This window comes from Siniperca chuatsi, linkage group LG10 (genome assembly GCF_020085105.1).
Source record: "Siniperca chuatsi isolate FFG_IHB_CAS linkage group LG10, ASM2008510v1, whole genome shotgun sequence".
Classification (NCBI taxonomy): domain Eukaryota; kingdom Metazoa; phylum Chordata; class Actinopteri; order Centrarchiformes; family Sinipercidae; genus Siniperca; species Siniperca chuatsi.
The window spans coordinates 22,534,934-22,555,329 of NC_058051.1; the positions used below are offsets into that span (position 1 = coordinate 22,534,934).

Sequence of the window (20,396 nt, forward strand, 5' to 3'; positions counted from 1 at the left end):
CAGAGCTGCTAGCATGGCTGTAGACTCTTACTCTTGATCACATAGTTAAAGTAGTATAGTAAAATTAGTAGCAGTAAACCCTCTACAGTTACACCAAGGTTGCCAAACACTGACAAAATTGGCTATCAGAAATTTTACAAAATGTAACTCACTGTCTTTTTGATCAGTTTGGACTGATCTCTTTCTCTGTCTGTTTGGTCTCTTTGACAATTCTTGGAAGATTACAGATTGGACAAAAATAAAAACCAAACCTTTTTTACAAATGGATAACCTTCAAAATATTTTGTTTTATAACATTAAGAGTCACCCATAGGCTATCCATATGCTCTGGTCACCCTGCCAGACCCAGGATCAGCACCTAATCTGCTGAAACCCCTCTGATGGAGGTTTTATTGTTCCTAAAACAGCAGCTGTGGGAGTTCAAATAAGAAATAAAAACAAAAACCATGTCAAGTAAATATTTTTTTTAATCTCTCATGAATCCGTATGAATCATATTTTGGCAGTCTTTACAATGGCATTTGGTGCCTGCTCTTCACTGCAGTAGATTCAATTTCAAAGTATTCAATTGTTTCTCCATTTTATTTGCAGAAGCATTTCAGCTGCTATGTGGGGGTTTCCTGCGTGTGTGTGTGCGCAGCAGGAGTAGGGTGGAGCAGGAGGCGGGATGCGCCAATGGAAAAGACGCACCGCTCGTCTATTGGACCAGACGCGGAGTGGGCGCATGCAGGACGCGCCTACCGAAGCTTAAAGCTTTTTTTCCGGGGCAGGAGACGTGAGGTTCCAAGACACCTGTCAGGAGGACTATACATCCAAACTCTATATGTGAGGCAACCGGAGGCTGAGTGTTTGGCCATGGACGCGCTGTTATCGTTATTATAGCCTCTCGGTGACCAAGGAGCGTAAAGTTATTCTGCTGCGTTCTTGTTTTTCTTTGTGTTATTCCTGTTCTTCTTTTCAAGCCGCATGAGTTCACCGCTGTTTTTAGGTCAGCTGCTCGGGGTTCCATTAGAAATAATGCACCCCACCATGGAGAAAGACACGACTTACACCAAGATTTTTGTCGGCGGGTTGCCGTATCACACCAACGACGCTTCACTTCGGAAATATTTCGAGACTTTCGGAGACATCGACGAGGCGGTGGTAATCACAGACAAACAGACGGGCAAGTCCAGAGGATATGGCTTTGTAAGTTAATTTAAGTTGCTGTTTTCTGGTAGAATAAATGAGGAGTTGAACACATGTAGTGTGAAATATGGGGTTTAATTAAGGTTTTATCAGCCGCTCTGACTTTAATTGGATAGTCAGGGGGCTGAAAGCACACTAGATCATGTCTGTTGCAGCCAGTAATGACTTTAAAGCGACTTTATCTTTATGGTTAATTGTATTTTTTTTAATCTCCTGGTTATCAAAACCTCCTGCAGGGTTTTTTTTCTTCTTCTGGGCCTCGGAGGCTGCACACACTGCCACTTTGTTCCAGCAGCAGCAGCAGCCATGTGCAGTGTGTCTGGTGGTGGCAGTCACATGCTTGAAGCATGAGTAGCAGATTATTTCGATAAGCGTGTCATCAATTATCTCTGCAGCCCCAACAAACAAACAGACAGACAGACACACAGCACAGCAGTATACAGTGATAAGGAGTGTGCAGAAACGAGCAGAGAGACAGAGATAAGGATACAAATGAGTTGGTAATAAGCTGCTGCATATGAGGACAGATGTCTCTCTGCTGTGTGTGTGTGTGTGTGTGTGTGCGTGTGCGTGTGCGTGCGAGCCACAGAGAGAGGGGGGAGAGTCCTTGGTCACAGAGGTGTGACATGTCAGTTGGCTCTGCGAGATAAGGCTGCAGTAGTTTCATTTTGACTTCCTCCCATGCAGCCCTTCCTCCCATTGCCGGGATGGGTTTGGTTGTTTGTGTGAGTGAGTTTGAATTTGAAATTGAAAGAGACCGAGAGATAAGAAGAGACGGATTCATGTGTTTTGGTCTGACGCAAAGCAGTTCAAATTATCTCTGGCTCTGTATAGCCAGTGAGCCAATCAGCTGAGGTGGCCAGTGTGTGTTGAGTTGTTTTCTCCTGCTTTGGGACAACATGATCATTTCATCCCTGACTTCCCCTCAGCCGTCTTAATTCCCTGCAGGAGTTTCCTGAACCTCAGCGATCTCAAACCATCCGCTGCCCCTGTTTGCATAAGAGTCCAGAGTCTGATGCTATGAAACGAAAGCAAGCCTGGCAGTTTTACTTTCAGTGTCCCATTTATTGGTTATGGAGTTGTCTGCAAGTATAGCTGCACTGTGTGTGTGTGTGTGTGTCTCTTAACCTTCACCACCCCTTCCCACTGCTATCTGCCCACTCCTCAACTCTCTCCCTCAAGGTGCAAAGATGCCAGTATCTCATCCTTGGCAGCCCAGTCTTAAAAAAAAAAACCCAAATCTGCCTCCTACATAATCTCCACTGGAAGCTTTAAAACACACTGATTGCAGCTTTCATGTAGCGGAGTCAGTGTCTCCTCACGCATTTAGAAAAAAGATTGAATCATTCGATGAGAGACAAGGGCAACAGCTACCTCAGGGCCACCCTGTTCTGGGTCATCAGAGCACTCATGTTGAAATCACTCCATCCACACTGGATAGAGACGCTTTTGCATTTTCAATTATGTAGCTTAAAGAGTTAACCAGAGGGATATTAATTAGTAATGCTGCAACTCTGTCAACAGGTGACCATGGTGGACAGAGGGGCAGCAGAGCGGGCGTGCAAAGACGCAAACCCCATCATCGACGGCAGGAAGGCCAACGTGAACCTGGCCTACCTGGGAGCGAAGCCTCGCAGCTCGCAGACAAGTAAGTGTGTTAGATCACCGCTAAACACACAGGATCTACACGGTCAGATCAGAAGGTTTGTTCAGCCATGTTTTATCCAAATACCTACAAATCATGTAGTTAAGCTGGTGATATTCTACACTTTTTTATTGTAAACAAATCCCATTTTAAAAAGACCAAAACCAATAATGTGTTAGTCCGTCTCTGAATACTTTCTGACTTTCCTACCTTGCCTGAGGCCCATTTGTTCCTACTGAAGAGGTAAATCTTTAAAAATAGGTCACAAATATATAATTTCACTTTTAAGAATGGCAAAAAAATTCCCTAAAACAGCTGGTCACTGTAGTTTTTAGCAAATGTTACTGAATCAGGAGTAAAAAGTGCATTTGTTAGTGAGGAAATGATCTCGCATGTCACAGCTTGCATGTTGCAGATTTGGTGTAATGGGCCCCAGACTTATCCTTTAATTACAGACAATTTTCCAAAGCAAGAAATAGTTTCGCAAATTGATGTCCTAACTTCCAGGTAGCCAATGGCTTGCAGAGACTTGAAACTTACTCAAAAACTGTAGTCCACCACAGTAAACATGAGGTTTTCTGTATTTTTTGGTCAAAGAAATTGTATGCTACTGTCAAATGGTAAAGCTTTGGATTCACAAACTACTGCATGTTCTGGGGAGATTAAACCTGGATGACAGAACAACTTGGATGCCATAAAGAGGATAATGTGATTTTTATATATTCCTGTATTAAAAAGGTTGGTGTTCAGAAGCTGGCTCTCACATCTCAAATATCGCAGCATCGTGCAAGTGCAGGAAAACCCAAGGAAGTCATCGAAATATTCCTTGCTTGCAACGGCATTACCAAATGATGATGATCTAACTTTGATGAACAGAAAGGCAGCTAAATGGTCACTGTTGATGGATCTCGAGCAAGTTTCAAGTCTCTGCATGTTGGTTTTCATGCTTCACTGAAATTAATGGAAATGCACAGCTGCCTGGAAGATAGAAAATCAATCTAAAAAACAATAAATAGATGTACAAATTTGAGGTTAGTGGTATAAAACATGCAAAACCACTGGTGTGCTCCTTTCAGCCAGCTGTCTCTGCTCACTCCCACCAAACATTCACTCTTTGTGTACTTGAGTTAACGCACAGCTTTCATGCCGCCGGGCTTCTTCAGTGTTAACCACCAGCTGCTTCGTGCACACCAGACCTTGACAGCAGCTCTCCCTTTCTTGCTTCATTTAAAGCTCGCTGGCCGAAATACCATCGAATGTAGGTGTGATTGACAAACAGTGGTGCCAAAAACAACTGACTGTGTGTCCTTATTCCGGGGGCCCAGCGCTGCGACACAACTCCCCAAGCATGCAGCTGATGGGAGATGGCAGCGCTTGGTATTTTGTTATTGTGTGTGAGAAAGCACCGAGAGAATAGGAGAGGGAGAGAATAAGAAGAGCGAGAGGGGATGGGACTGTTAAGTGCAAGAAAATAACTGCATGTCTGTCTCCTCTTTGTGTTGGTGAAGAAAGAAAATGTGCATTTAGATATACGTTTGAACAAAAGAGGAGTGCTGATGAAGTCATGGCAGTGCAGTAAAAGGAGAAATAACAGAGGAATGAATAGCTGGAGGAATGTTGAAATGAAGTCAGAGGAAACGCAGAGAGGAGGAGGAGGAGGAGAAGTTTCTCATTTCTTACTCAACCTCAGCTGATTCCTGGTGAACTCTGCAGGCAGTGAGGTCACAGATGTTTGTGCATCTTTATTTGTGCGTGAGTCTGTCAAGCATGTGTGTGTGCTGAGGGAATAACAGTCTGTGTCTGATACCCCCATATACATGCTAACATCTGAGACAAACGAGCAGAGACAGAGAGGGAGAGAATCCGCTCTGTCCTTGTCTGTCTGTCTCTCCCTCTGTACTGCCGGTAGCTAAAATATCTCTCCTTTCCACTGCCTCCCTTTTTCTTTGTCTGCAGGTCTCTCTGTTGGAGTTCAGCAAGTCCATCCTACGTGGGCTCAGAGGCAATATGGGTAAGACAGAGAAGAATCAATACCTCTATTTCCACCTCTCTCTCTCACCTGCCTCCTCCTCCTCAACACAATACATTTCACTCCTCCGTCCTTGACATTTGTGAGCACTCGCTCCTGTTCTCCATTTGGGTTGTGGTAGTTAGTGCCACCCTGCAATGTGAAAGACAGAAAAAAAGCCATCACAGCACAAATGATGCTTGTTTAAAGTCGGCAGCGCTTCAAAGACGTATTCAGCCCTGCGCCCTTATCTATATCTGTACATTGTACAATCATTTTGATTTGTCTTCTGTTGTCTCTCTCTCATTCTGGTCCATTAAACACATGAGAAGCTCAATTCTAAATTTCATTCACGCATGACTTGGGCTTCACTGAAGCAGTAAGCCATTTAGTGAAACTTCCCTGCATCCCTTCTCTCTTTCCTCTCCACAAACATGCACTGCCGCCATTATCTCTTTTCCTCATGGTCGTGCATGCAGGGACATGCCGTTCATATCTATTTAATATCTCTGAGTGTGTTAGGCCAACCTGGGGCTCAGCAATCCCACAAGGGGTCACAAGCTGAGTTCATAGTTTTGTGTTAAGGGGTTACAGATGTAGCTCCTAAGTGCACCTCCTAAAAGATGTAACTACTCGTCAGGGCTGCAGTGGCCACTGAGATACTGCACCACATGGACACCACAAGAACTGTGATTGGTCAGCTTTTGTTGGGAGAATGCTGATTGTGAAGATAACTTTAAGGGAGCTGAAGAAAGACTGAGTTGTCTCTCCTTTTCATTAACACACATCATCTTCACTCCAAACCTTCTGTTCACCACGATCACCACTCTCTATCACAATGAATGAAACAACAAAAACACAGTTTGCACGGCAGTACTCTCTTATTCACTAATGAGATAAGGCGAGAGAAGTTACCTAGATGTGGCCCCAGTTAGTAAAGTCATAGTCTACTTGCTCTCTACAGTATATCACTTAATACTAAATGAAACAATGTAAGTGCGACACCTGCTCACAACAGATAGACAACCTGTGTTAAGGGCTCAAAAGCATAAAAGGTTACTATATTATCTTACTTATCTGTATATATTATTACATCATTACATTGATTATTGTAATGAGGTACCTTGATTTGTCAGGTATTTGTCTCTCAATTGATTTTCATCACCTACTCGTTATGTACTGGAGAGCTTTACGTCAACAGTGGCATCATGGGAGCTGCTGGTGGTTTCTCAGGAACTTGATCTGCTCGGAAACTCGCTGTAATTCACATGTGACGGTCATTCGGCCTCCTCGTCCAGTCTCCCTGAGTTACAGTGTGAACACAAAAGCAAACCTTAATGACTCAGTTCCTGAGTGAAGCATGAAGGATGGATGATTCATTCCCATGGCTGTTACGGACTGTAGAGCGACACTGTAGGTCGAACCCAGCAGCTTCTTGTTGTGTAATTTGAACACTTACTTAGCCTTGACTCAGATATTCAGTGTTCGATTGTTGTTTGTTCTTAGATGAGGATATTGTCAATCAGTATCACAGCTGTCTGCTGATCTGTCTACAGAATGTGGGCGTTCTGTTTACTTTGTGAGCATCATTTCAGTCAGTTTTGGTCTTTGTCTGACAAAAAGACTGGATCTTTTATATTTTACAGGTATTTCTATAGAAATATGCTCTTCAAACTGACTTTCTGCAGGATGACGAGTTCTGATCCTGCGGCTACAGAAAAGTCCATTAAAAACCTCAACTGTTCTGAGTGCTATTAATATTGCAGTCCTCAATTTCTGAATGAGTGATGAGGGAATTGAGGTTGACCCAGATGAGTCTATGAATGAGTGATGATGGGTTGATTGAAAGTCTCCTGCAGTGAGAGGGAGCCGGCCTTTTTAATCTCTGCTTCCAGGAAGAGTCACAGCTTTGACACCTCGCAGACTGAAACAAAAGAGACAAAAACATCACCTGGCTCACTGACTAACTAACACACCCGTAAGGCAAACAGACACAGGAGGTGGCACTTTGTTTATCTGTGTAGAAACACCTGCAAATTCAAGCATTAAGATGTGTGTAACAGATGTGTCTATCTGGGATTTGCTGCTTTTTCCCCCTGTTCTGTCATCGAAAACTGGATATCTTCTGGGTTTTTGACTGTTGGTTGGACAATACTATAGACTTTTTAATAAATGATGGGCATTTTTCACTATTTTCGGACATTTTAACAATTTAACTATTTTAACTAATGTTCTACTCTAAACTGCGCAGTAACACGATACAGAAGACCTGAACTTCAAATTTTTCACCAATTCTCCAAAAGCTGCCACCACTTTACAACAAGGCAAACTATAAGTAATTTTATTAGTGGTTAAAAATGTATTTATTACTTTATAGACCAGTAAGCTGTTATGAAGTATAAATAAAACAAATGTTTTGGTTGCCACTTTGTGTGCTCACTGCAGACTTGATGGCTTATTTTTAAAGTGGAGAGATCTTCATTGATAAAGTGAAGCTTACAGTTAAGATGTTAGAAAGTCATTCATTTCCTTTTAATACTCTTCAGTGACAGCTTACAAAGCTTTTTTTTTTTGAAGTGGTACCATAAATTCATCTGTGTGTTTAGTTTGAACAACCACACATTTCGGTCTGCACCTAATTCTTATTTTTTGTTATCAGTTAATCTGTAAATTCTTGTTTAGGTAATCGCTTAATCATTTAATCTATAAAATATCAAAACATAGTAAAAAAAAAAACCAAACATCATCATTTTGTCTGAAAATTGCTTTCTTTTGTCCAGACAACAGTACAAAACACAAAGATATTCGATTTACAATTATATAAAATAGAGAAAAGAAGCAAATCCTCAAACCAAATTCCTATTATTTTTTCCAGTGTTTTTGGATTTTGACATATACTAGGGAACCAAAAGTCGTCCTCTGCTGCTTTGATTGCAACCATTCTTGTTTTTTTAATCTCAAAGTCCAACATCTTTGTGGAAGTGCAATGCTAAATGTCTGGCGTACCCATTTATTCTACTAATTGTTTCATTCCCAACACAACATACTCTGAAGGAACAATATGACCAAACAACCTGTTTATGATGCATCTTGTGAACCTGTCTCAGTTTCATTGATGGTGTATTTAGGGAAAAATATGTTGTAGAAGAAGAAGCGATACCAACTTTATGCAACAACTTTAACCTCAGGAGATCTCAGTACAGAACAGCTGCAAGATTTGTTGTGCTTTGAGTGAATGGCAGGTTCACTTTTTTCTCAACAGGAAACTCTTAAATTACTGTCACCGCACTGTTGTTATTTATCTCTCCACTTACTTACTTACTATGTTAATTGAACAGCTAACTAATCAACATCTCTTCTTTGTCTAAGGGAGACCTGAGGTAATACTGACTCTTTAAATTAACTGGCAAGCCTCTGTTTGTGGTTTAATTCCTCTAGATTACAAAGTAGATACAAACATGGTTAAATAAGGAATAAATAAACCAAATATGAAGTCAAATCTTTATATTTCTCAGTTTTAGTACATGCAAAGGGCGCATCTGTCCAGCTCACATCTCTCTGCTCCGAGGCTAGATGTGTCTTTGACATGATCAGTATGACTGCAGTCAGTTTCAAACATTTCAAAGGACTTTTATTTTAGGAATGACTTCAAGACATAGCTTAGGTTTTAAACAGGCATGTGCAGCTGATAAATAACAGGAGCCTTTTCAGTCAATCACAAAATTACTAGGGATGTACCGATCCAACTTTTTCTCTCACAATACCGATTACTTATCTGATACCAGCGCTCTCTTTTTCCCTAATTTATAATCTTTATACCACACTGGTATAAATCACTCGTATTTAGTGATCTTCAGAGGAGCTGGTAGGTGGGTTTTGTAACCATTTGACAGAGCCAGGTTAGCTGTTTCCCCATGTTTCCAGTCTTTGTGCTAAGCTAAGCTAACCGTCTCCTGGCTGTAGCTTCATATTTAACAGACAGCTATTAGAGTGCTATCAATCTAACTCGTAGGAAGAAAAGCAATAAGAATATTTACCAAAATGTCAAACTATTCCTTTGAATATAAAATCTGTCTAAACATGTCTGCAGGTCATGTGTTGCTCCTGTTTCCCCTCCATCTTCACCGCTGTGGGGCTCCCGGGGGGCTTTAGGGTGTGACACTCACACATGGCACTGCTTAGTCTGTTAGGAGCACTCACACAGTCAACAGCAAATAACAAAGATAAACTCAAACAAAGCACAGCTCTGTCTGGTGCTTCGATGTATTTGCTTTAAGTTTTAAGAGGACAGAGGACGGGCTGATGCCAAATGTGGCTTTGAGGTACAGCTGAGTCGGGCAGAGGAGGAGGAGGAGGAGGAGGAGAGGGATGTTCTCATTCGAGGGGGTTGGGGACATCTGTTGCCCATGGCTGCCTGCTGTCTGCCTTTAGCACCCAACGTCGGTGCTTGGCAGAAGTGAAAATCTTTTTTTTTTTTTAATGTTCTGGTGTTTATTTTTTGAGAGAAGAAAGGAGAGGAAGGAGATGGATGTGTGGTGAGACTGTTAAAGGTGGAGGGAGGGGGTACTTCCTGTTGAAGCAGTGGAACAGAGAGGGGGAGGGGGGGGTGACAGATTAACAGCACACCTGTGGCCGGGTATAGTTGTGGCTGGGTTCAGTGAAGCTTTAGGATCGGTGGTAGACATGACGCTGGAGCTTGTTTTTGTGTGTGAAATACATTTATGGTCGAGTGAAAAATGTTCCTCGGTGAAACACCAGTGAATCATAAAACAGCCCGTGTGGGCACCGACTTGTCAACTCCTTTAATATGTTCACATCCTCGACTGTTTTCTCTCTATATGTCTCAATTTTTTTCACTCTTCCTCTGTTTCCTCTTTGGCTGCCTTCCTCCCCCTCTAAATTATCTTTCTTTCTCTTTCCTCCTCTCTCTCAGCCTGTAGTTATCACTATCATGTCTGTCGAGCGGTTTAGGTAGATGGAGAACCCTCAGGTGTATATTTCTCTTACCCAGGGACCCAATTAGGAGAGGCACTTCTGTGGGCTGAAAAGCCTAATTTGAAAAACAATAATAATAATAAAAAAAAGGTCATGTTGGAAGCTTTTCATAGCACAGAAAGCTCTCATTTTGTTCAGCTGTCTGTTAAAAGATGACACACATTTTGATCTGCATTTGCATTTTTCTTTTTCAGTTCTTCAGTTTTTAGCTTTTGTTGTTTTGTGATGTGCATTTCAACACTAAACTCAACTCCTGCTCCCCGATTTTAGTGCTTTGTTGGAGCCATAAACAGATGTTGACAAAAAAAAGTACATAAAAATATGCAAATCTAGTTTGAGGCCGACTTTTAACGAGCAGTGACTTAGCATTAAAGGCTAACTCAACACTTCTGTACACATCATGTGCCTGCAGGTGCTTCACAGTAAAAACCTTTCAACTGTCAGGAATGTGACAAGAGCAAGGCATGAAGTATATAAACATTCATACACATACACACACTATAATGTAGTTGTAAGCAGAGATAAGGATATGTGTTATTCATGTATTTGTCAACAACTTTAACATCTGTATAAACAGTTAATGAATGATTAATAACACAGTATACAATTGCTGCAATCATATCTGTCATATTTATGATTACACACATGAACAAGTCCTCACAGTGTGTTATAAAAATTGTATTTACTGTTTATATACATGTACAAATCAATCACAGGCAGGTTTGAATAGATATAAATATATATATTTATTAATCAATATAATAAAAATAAATCTGCATTACATTATATTGTCTAATAATTTTTAACTGTTTATTCACCAGTTATGCTAGATGCTTCATTAGATGGAGTTTTTATTGTTGACATTAATAAATGTCCATATAACTGCTTACAACTACATTATAGTGAATTATAAACTTTATATATATATTAGTCGTGATAATTTCAATGTGTCTCAGATTGTATGTGCTACAAGTGTAAACCTACAAAAGAAGAGATTGTGTTCTGATCCATCAATAAGAAACTAACCAAAAAAGAGAACACAATCTCTTCTTTTGTAGGTTTACACTTGTAGCACATACAATCTGAGACACATTGAAATTATCACGACTTACACTGCCATGATAATATTTAGTAAACATATCACTAAATGCACATTTTCTCCACATCACACAGCCCTATTATTGTATTATTATATTAATTTAAGTGTCTTTCTTCGGGCTGAGTGTCCAGCGCTGATGTTGGCCTTTCTATCTCTCACCCTCCCTCAAGCCATATGCGTGCGTGTGTGTGTGTGTGTGTGTGTGTGTGTGTGTGTGTGTGTGTGTGTGTGTTCATCGAGAGAGGATGGAGGGTCATGTGTGTTTGTCTCTTTGACTGACTCACCCTCCTCACATCCCTGATCTGAACTATTAAAAGCGTGGCTGTCCTAAGGCATGAGGGATATGATGGCTGATCCTTCACCTCTCAGCATCTTTTCCTCCCGCTCACTCCTCACCCAAGGAGTCCCAACCTCGACCCTCAAAAAACCCCCCAAAAAACCTGCAGATGATTTGTTTTTTTCCCCTCTTTTATTCAATACATCCCATTTCTTTTATCCTGCTGCCAGGTTTTGAGGAAGGGCAGTGAGGGGGAGTGCAGAGGAAGCTGGCTGTGAGGGAGTAAACCCAGAGAGGGGAGGGAGAGTGGAGTCGGTGGAGGTTATTCTGCTCTCATGGGTCTGTTAGTGAGTGTACACCCATGCAGCTGCGCCAATTAGCCCTGCTATGCCTGAACCCCCCCACTCACCCTACACACACACACACACACACACACACACACACACACACACACACACACACACACACGTACACTTATCTGCATCCTCTTCTAAGCTACTTAACTGACTACACACAAGTATGTGTGTATTATACTCATTTCTTTCAGTCTAGCATGATTTTGATCATTCATTTTTTCTGTATGTGTGATTTGTAATTTATGTTTGTGTGTGATTGTTTGTGTGCACATCTGTCTACACTCACTGTGTGTGTGTGTGTGTGTGTGTGTGCATGCGCATATATATATAATATAAATGTGTGTTTGACAGCCAGCAATGATGCCAAGCACTGGGAGGAGAGAGGCGAGGTGCAGCTCCCTCTCATACGATGCCGCTGTCACATTGGATCAGTCAGGCTGGTGCACATGCAGGCTGGCAGGCAGCGGCACACAGCCGTGGGAATGACACTGCACTTCTGCTCTGGGAGAGACTGCCGGAGTGCAAGCAAGGAGAGATGGGATACAGAGGGGTCGGAGAAGGGGTCAATATTAGCTTCAATTGTGTTTTGACTTTACGAGTTGTACATCATTAGTTTGCAGGTTTTACCTTCATCATGGTGCTGCTTTCTTGGCCAGATCTCCCTTAAAGGCTCCCTTAAAACCTATTTTCTTAATCAGTTTTTTACTATGACTGACCTACATGAATGCGCAATTTTCTGACAGTTAAAACTGTTGGTTATTTCACATTTGTGAGATTTGTGAATTTCTGTTTTTGTTGTTAGTTTAAAGTGGGACAAGGCTCAGCTGGAAAAAGGTTGATGTTAACATATTTCTGTGCACCAATCAGAGTTTAGCAACAATCAAAATGTGATGACAGTTGTAGGGTCGTTTGCTAATGTTGCCAGGCCAATGTCAATCAAATCTGATCGAACCACACCCACAGTGATCTGAAAAAACAGATAAACATTTAGTTTATTTATAAAAAGTTTAGTTATAAAAAGAATATTTAGTCAAAACACACAGTTTTCAGGGGTTTTAAAGCATCAATTGAAAAGCTGCATCACAATTCCATACTACATACCAATTATAAGCAGGTTTTGAGTCTTGAAAAGTTGAAAAGTTACAAAATTGTCCCTGTCATTTTTTGAAATCCTATTTTTGCCCACCACTTTTATAGTTTTCTGTTTGATTTACTCACTAAAATCTCTCTAAACAGTGCCCTCTGATTTTGCAGCTGCCAAAATCCACATGTGAGAAAACAATTAGTCAATTAATTAGTTGATAACAATTAGTCCCCTTGCAGTAGCAAGTACTTTGTGTACTTTTTTTGGCCCGAATTTCACCTCTCAGGCTACACAGAGTCAGCCTAACTTTCTTCAAGGGTTTTGAAGCCATACGTAGCCTGAAAGGAAGACTGCAGACACGACTCGGGGCTAAAAAAAAAGTGCTTCACCTTCTCTGCATGTTTTTTGGGTGGGTAAAAAAAACAATTTAATCTTTGTTTTTATGTACAGTTAGTATTCTCCTAAAAAGATTATAGAATCAAGCATCAATCAAAGATTTGCCATGAAGGACAGTGCTCTTTGTAGTAAAAAATGGAAATACAACATTATTTTTAAGTGTTAGGTGTCTGCCAAGGAACGTCATTATACGGTTAGTGCATTAATAATTTAGCAATTTACATTTCTACTTTCTACCATTATTATGGAAAGCATGATAACACATTTCAGCATAATTTATTTGCTAGATTTTTTTTGAGGGGGTGGTTAAAAAACATTTGACTTCACTGACACAGCTTCAGTATTTCTCACTGGACTTAAACACAGTCCAATAAGGCAGTAAAAATATCACAATCAATCTTGTTTTCAAAAATTGGAAGCTCATACTGTTCTACCAATAAAAAGGGTCACAAACATTGCTTCTAACTGATTTGCATAACTTTTGCTTCTGGCACAGATGAAGCTAAAAGAAATTAAGTCAATAAAAAGTCTGGATGGTGTGCAACTTCCTTTTCATCAGTAGACCATACAAGCATGTCTCAATTACTGAGAGCTTTCCATTTTATAAAAGAGAATCTATCAGGGTTTTTGACAGCCTTAACAATTTCACCATTGAACTGTGTTAAAGCTCAGTAAGAAGCTACAGCAGAGCGGTTATTTTCTCACTGCTACAGCAACAATTGAGGTTGTGTTATACAAGGTCTTGACATGTACCATTTTAATAAGGTTTGAGTTGAAAAATAACAAACCTATCTTCTTTCCTCCCTAAAGGAATAGTTTGACATTTTGGGAAAACATTTATACGCTTTCTTGCCAAGAGTTAGATGAGAAGATTGATACCACTCTCATGTCTGTTTGTTCAATATGAAGCAACAGCTAGCGTCACCTCTAAAGCTCACTAGTTAACATGTTGTGTCTTGTTTGTTTAATCCATACAAAAACCGAAATTGTTGTTTTTATACTCTGGTTTTTGTAAAGTTGAAGTGTTAATTAGTGAGCTTTAGATGTGCTGGTAGGTAGATTTATTATTATTATTATTATTATTTTTTTAACCTTTGGACAGAGCCGTTTCCCCCTGCTGCCAGTCTTTACGCTAAGCTAAGCTAACGTGCTGCTGACTTTAGCCTTATATTAATCATACAGTCATGAGTGTGGTGTCACTCTAGACATCTAACTATCAGCAAGAAAGCAAATATTTCCCAAAATGTCAAACTATTGCTTTGAAGTTGAAGATTCATGTTGTATTGTTTGAACCCTGAGAACTCTATATTAAATTTTAGTCCAGATCCCAAGGTTTCCAACAAATACCAAATGTGACAGACGGAATTACAGAGAAATGTGTTTAACATAATGCACAATGCATCAACAGTCTACACTCAGTTTATAGGAATATTAAGACATCTTGGTAAATACACTTATTCGGTTTCTTGCCGAGAGTTAGATGAGACAGTGAAATGTGTAAAACATGATGCACAAAACATCTGCAGTTATCCATTTTATGTGATACTGCAGCCATTCAAATATTGTGTCTTAAAATGCATAACATTTCACTCAAATTAAGTATGATTTAGTTTGGCTTCAATGAAAACAAGCAGATACAGAAATTGGTGTATTCAGGCAAAATGTTTCATCCAACAAGTTAGTCAAGGAGATCTTTAACTGGGGACTTTTTGGAGACAGTAGGGTTAAATGAGCCCATAGAAGAGTTAAGTAAGGTTAAATAAGTTTAAAACTAACATATGGGCATTGAGGTATATTGCCAGGCATACTGTACATACTGGTATGTTCCTGTGTGTGTTGTGTATACAGCAGAGTGGGTGTGAACAGGCCCAGTCCCACTGTTTGTTGTGTAAGTAAACCTGATCTGTTTAGGGGTAAGCAGCAGCAGGCCGCCTCTCGCTGTCCTGGTTCACCTGTTCAGACTCAGTATGACAAGGTTACTGTCAGGTTAATTGCTTTGACTGTAGGCGCTGGTCACGGGAGTGTAAGTGTTAAATACTGTCATGTTCTGTTGTTTTTACTTAAGCACAGCAACATAACCTAGTTCCTCTGATATGATCGCTGTTGCTGTTGCCAGATGTAACTGAGGCAGTTCAGGTTAAGTGTGCAGCCTCAGGCAAGGGCATGACTGAATACAGGAGGACAGTAGAGCACTTTTTTCCTCTCATTATTGCTGTGGCTCAGAGTATCAACAATCTCATACACTGCATCTGTTGTGGCAGGTTGTGTGTGAGTGTATGTGAGTGCACAGGCATTCAATTCAGAGCAAAAACAAAATCTATTATTCATTTCAGAAGTACAAGCAATTGTGTAGTAATTTCTTGTTATATAGTGTTTCATTTTTTAAATGTGTGATATTTCATTTGGAACAAAGCGTTTCTTTATGAACATTTCTTAGGCAGTGTGCTAATTAAACTTGAACACAAGGGAGAAGGTCTATTTTAAGGAAACAGCAATAGTGCTAATAATTGCTCTTAAAGAAGAAGGAGGAGGATGCTTTTGTAGGACTCCGTTTTTTTAATGAAGAAACTGCTGTCTGTTTTGTTTTAAACATGCAACTCTGAGTGTGTGTGTCCGCCTCTGGTTACTGTTGCTGTTTATATGACACTTAATAATCAAATCAGATCTCACAGAAGTACACCGAGTGAACACACATTAATCAGATTTTGCTGACGTTGTCATCAGATATTCAGACACAGATATGGATGTGGTCGGGTGTGTGTGTGTGTAATCTTTTATTATTTTAATGAAACACTCTCCTGTATCACACTTCTTTAATTCTTGGGGCTCAATTGGAATTTCATCTACATCTATTATCTACCTTTTCCTAACCATTAGTGTCATAGACTGTACACTTTTTTTGCACATATAACTGTACAAACAGCTTAAAAATAGACAAACAAAAACAAAATGATCGTCCAAAAAACATTTGACAGAAAAGGTCAAGAACCCATAGGCGTACACTGTGGCCTACCAGCTAAAAATACAATAAAAAGAACAGAAATTTGAGAAAATAAAGTCATATATACAAACAAAAAAGGAAAATATGAGGCACTCAAAATGATTGATGCAGCATCAATTGGCTAACAATGATCATGCATAAAAATTCAAGATTCAAGAGAGCTTTATTGTCATCGTCTCAACAACCAAACTGTAGTTGCATCTGGTGCCAAGTCATTTTGAGATATAAAAATAACAATATAAAAGTACCAAAATACACAGTCTAATGACAACATAAAAGTAACAAATGTTTGTGTATTTCTTTAAATGTAATGACAATTTCTTTTTAAACATTTTAAAGAAAAGTGAGCTCTAAATGACATGTCGTTTAGTTTCTATATCTGTGCACTTAGGGAATATTGGATAGGTCTGGTTTTACAAAAAAAAAGGTGGCGTATCCAGTATTGGTTTTATGAGAGTGAAATCAAGAAGTTACTCATAGATGATGAGAGAGAAAGTGGTAACAACATATATTTATATATATACACACAAAGAATGCTGCTTCCCAGATTTGTCCTCTTTTATGTGGAGTGGTGTATCTATGAGCGTACATATAGTCCAAACTAAGGCTGCAGGTGATGATTATTTACACTAACAATTAATCTGATGGTTATTTTCTTGATTAAGCGATTAATTGTTCGGTCAGAATATAATGAAAAATATCCATCACAATTTCTCGATCCATGCTTGAATTTATAAATTGCTTGTTTTGTCCGACCAACAATCCAAAACCCAAAGATGTTCAGTTTACGATCATAGTAAACCAGCAAATATTCACATTTGAAAAGCTGGAGCAAGACAATTTTTGGTATTTTTGGTGCAAAAATGACTGAAATTGTTAATCTATTATCAAAAGTGTTGTTGATGAGTTTTCTGTTGCTCAACTAATAAGTTAATTGACTGATAATTTAACGTCTAGTCCTAACCTTTGTTCCTGTCTGTCCAGGCTCGCCCAACAGTATGTCTACCCTCAGGCGTTCCTTCAGCCCAGCCTGGTGCTGCAGTCCCAGCTCAGCCCCACAGCAGCAGCACTCACCTCCCCTTACCTGGATTACAGCTCCGCCTACAGCCACTACGCCCCCACAGGACTGGAGCAGTACCCCTACACCCCTTCACCATCGCCCTCTGCTGGCTACCTCAGCTACAGCTTCTCCCCCGGCACTCCAGCGCCTGCTCTCACCGCATCCCCGACCCCACCGGCTGCCGTCCATCCTCCTCTGGCTGCACTCACCACTATGTCTGCCGCCCCACAGGCTTTCCTCCACTATCCTCTGCACCAGCCCGACCGCATGCAGTGAGCAGCTCTGAGTGGAGCTGGAGCTGCCGAACTAATGCTTTCAAAACAGCGTGACTGTTGACCTGTGACATCATCAGGATGAGACTGGATAACCAGGAAGAGAGTGTGATGTAATCAAAAGGGCTTTCAGAAAGCACTCTTGTTCCTGTTTTTTTTTTTTTTTTACATATATATATTATTGTTGTGATAGTTAATAAAAATGTTCTATTGCTACAGTCATCAGCATACGATCTGAATGTTTTTCATAAGTGGCAGAAATCAGGGACTGGAATGAGACGACTGGTAATCCTCTGGATGTTTCTCTCTTACCCCTTACCCCTCAGTGCTGAGGTTGGACGCAGGCTGACTGCTGGAGAGCGGATTAGTAAAGACAATGAGAAATATGTCTGTTTGACATGATGCTGCGGCTGCAGTTTCTCCAAAGGTACTGAGCTGAATGCTGGATATTAGCCAAGCTGAGAGCCAGTTCCTCTTTGAGAAACGCAGGTCCAATTACCTCCTCTTCAAGGTGTCTATGGCCTTAGAGATCTCTCTCTCTCTGTACCTGGTTCAGTTTGTGTTTGTCATTTTTATTAGTCTCTGATCTCAAATGAACAAAATGTTTATTGAACCCCACCTTTGTTCCTTTTATCTACCGCTGGCAAGTCATTACACAGTGATAATCACAATTTAACAGAATATGCAATAATGATGATAAAGGAAGAGCATGAATAAGGTAGACAACACTGGTATTTTGTTTTTGTATTGCTACTGCTAGAACATTACTCAGAGAAAGACTTTAACACTTAAAACACAATAGTGACCACATGAAATTCCTGCAGCCGCTTATTATTATTATTATTATTATTATTATTATGTTTAACCTGTAACTTCTCTGGATTTGGTCTTTGGGGGACTGTTTGGTTTTATGATACTTAAATTACAAAGTTGTCAATACATATCAAGTAAATGTGTTTGGATGTAGGTGTCAAGATGTATGTTGTTACTGAATATGTGTGAGTGTATTTGGTTCTGTTTCTGTGTGTGTGTGCGTGTCTGTGTTTCATGTTCTTATATCCCGGTGGGCACTTTAACCTGAATGCACACTAACCCATGGGGACTTGTGTCACCGTGGGGACAAAAATGCTTTTTGAGGGTTAAGACTTGGTTTTAGGGCCCAGGTCACAGTTAGGTTAAGGTTAGGCATTTAGTTGTGATGGTTAAGGTTAGGGTAAGGGGCTAGGGAAAGCATTATGTGAATGACTGTCCCCCACGGAGATAGTGAAACAAGCATCTGTGTGTGTGTGTGTGTGTGTGTGTGTGAGAGAGTGAATGAGTGAGTGAGAGTAGAGCGATGCAGTATAGGCCAGTGTCAGGACCGAGCTCCTTTTCCAGCCCATTGTACTGGTCAGAGTTGTTTCTTTGTGTTTGTTTTTCCCAGCTGCAGAATACAGACAGATGCTTCAGCGTTGATACTGGAGTTGTGACACCACCTTAGTAGTCATAAAGCAAGCCATACATCACAATTAAAACAAATATGCAAAATAAAATGAATATTTCTAAATAAGACATGCTATCGTTTTCTGAGTGTGGGTTAATTACAGTAACTATGGTTAAAATCTGTGGAACACAGCTGCTGCATGACTCTACCAGGAGCCTGGAGAGTCACCCATGAGTCACACAAGACAGTTGTGTCACTGAGATACTTCAATGTGATGGTCTGGTGAAAAAGGTCATATTGGTTATAGGAATAGTTTTTTGGGGGACGGTAAATACGAAGCTACAGCCAACAGCCAGCAGCCAGTTAGCCCACTAATTAACACGTTATATATTGTTTGTTTAATCTGTTCAAAAAACAAGTTGTGGTTTTACGAGGGGTTATTTGCCGGACTATTTCTTGGCTTGGAGCAGTAACTTCATGGAGTCTCTTCTGGTTAACTGGCAACTGCTCCTGGCCACATATTAGCTATTTTTACACATTTTTTTGTTTTTGTACAGATTGGGAAATACGCTTATTTGCTTTCTTGCCAAGTTAGGTGAGAGGACTGACACCACTCTCACGTCTGTACAGTAAATATAACACTGCAGCCAGTTAGCTTAGCTTAGCATAAAGACAGGAAGCAGTGAAACTGCTAGCATAGATCTGTCCAAAGGTAAAAAAAATAATTTACCAGCACCTCTAAATCTCATAAATGAACACATCAGGCTTGTTAATTTATTTGCAAAAAAAGAAACCAGAAATTGTTGTTTCTACACTTCAGTTTTCGGACCCCCTGTTTCCAGTCTTTATGCTAAGATAAGCTAACTGTCTCATGGCTGTAGCTTCATATTTGCAATCTCATCTAGCTAGCAGCAAGACAGTGAATAAGTGTACTTCCCAAAATGTTGAACTATTCTTTTAAATAAGTCCAATAGACACTGACTTGTACAAAGCTGATGTTTTTTGTTTTTGTTTTTGTTTTTTTAGGACATATACTGTATATTATGGCTTTTAGTCGCTAATGTGACTGCACTGTAGGCTACATCTCTCCCACCTGCAATGAAATTTAATAAATATCCTAAAACAGCTGGGCACTGTAGTTTTTAGAAAACTTTTCTCAAACAAAGTAAATATTGTGTTTGTTGGGGACTATTTTTAATTGTGCATTAATATACATTTGGTGCTCTTGTGATTTCCAGCAGCATTATGGTGTATGTGGGATCTATTCAAAATAAACTACAGTGCCCAGGTTCATAAAAATTAAGGAACATGTCACCCAGTCCAATCATGTGGTTCACTGATGTGTTTTATTTATAGTTTTATACAACAATGGAGGTCTGGCACAGAGGAATTTGCTATATCAGGTTTTGGCTACACAGATAATACTTATACCAGATAGCAGAATCAATTCATTATTGTTTTGATCTTTTCATGGAATTTGTTGACCATAAGAAAAATGTAGAATATCACCAGACTTATCCTTTTATTGTCTTTGTTTTGTTAGGGCTCTGGAGGTGGAGTCATACTATAGTTTATCAGCTGTGATGTACAAGA

The 20,396-nt window shown here is 40.0% G+C and overlaps 1 protein-coding gene across 1 annotated transcript; it reads left to right on the plus strand.

Moving 5' to 3' along the window:
• Window positions 1-692: 692 nt before the first annotated feature.
• rbm38 (RNA binding motif protein 38) lies at window positions 693-18,931 on the plus strand. Its single transcript, XM_044212553.1, has 4 exons — window positions 693-1,187; window positions 2,712-2,835; window positions 4,789-4,843; window positions 17,033-18,931. Exons 1-4 carry the CDS (start codon window positions 966-968, stop codon window positions 17,382-17,384), a joined length of 753 nt encoding a protein of 250 aa, XP_044068488.1. The 5' UTR covers window positions 693-965; the 3' UTR covers window positions 17,385-18,931.
• The last annotated feature ends 1,465 nt before the right edge of the window (window positions 18,932-20,396 follow it).

Coding starts and splice junctions, on each gene's coding strand:
- rbm38 (XM_044212553.1), top strand. CDS start 966: ATGAGTTCACCGCTGTTTTTAGGTCAGCTGCTCGGGGTTCCATTAGAA. Junction 2,836..4,788: donor GCCTCGCAGCTCGCAGACAA/GTAAGTGTGTTA, acceptor CTTTGTCTGCAG/GTCTCTCTGTTGGAGTTCAG. Junction 4,844..17,032: donor TGGGCTCAGAGGCAATATGG/GTAAGACAGAGA, acceptor CTGTCTGTCCAG/GCTCGCCCAACAGTATGTCT.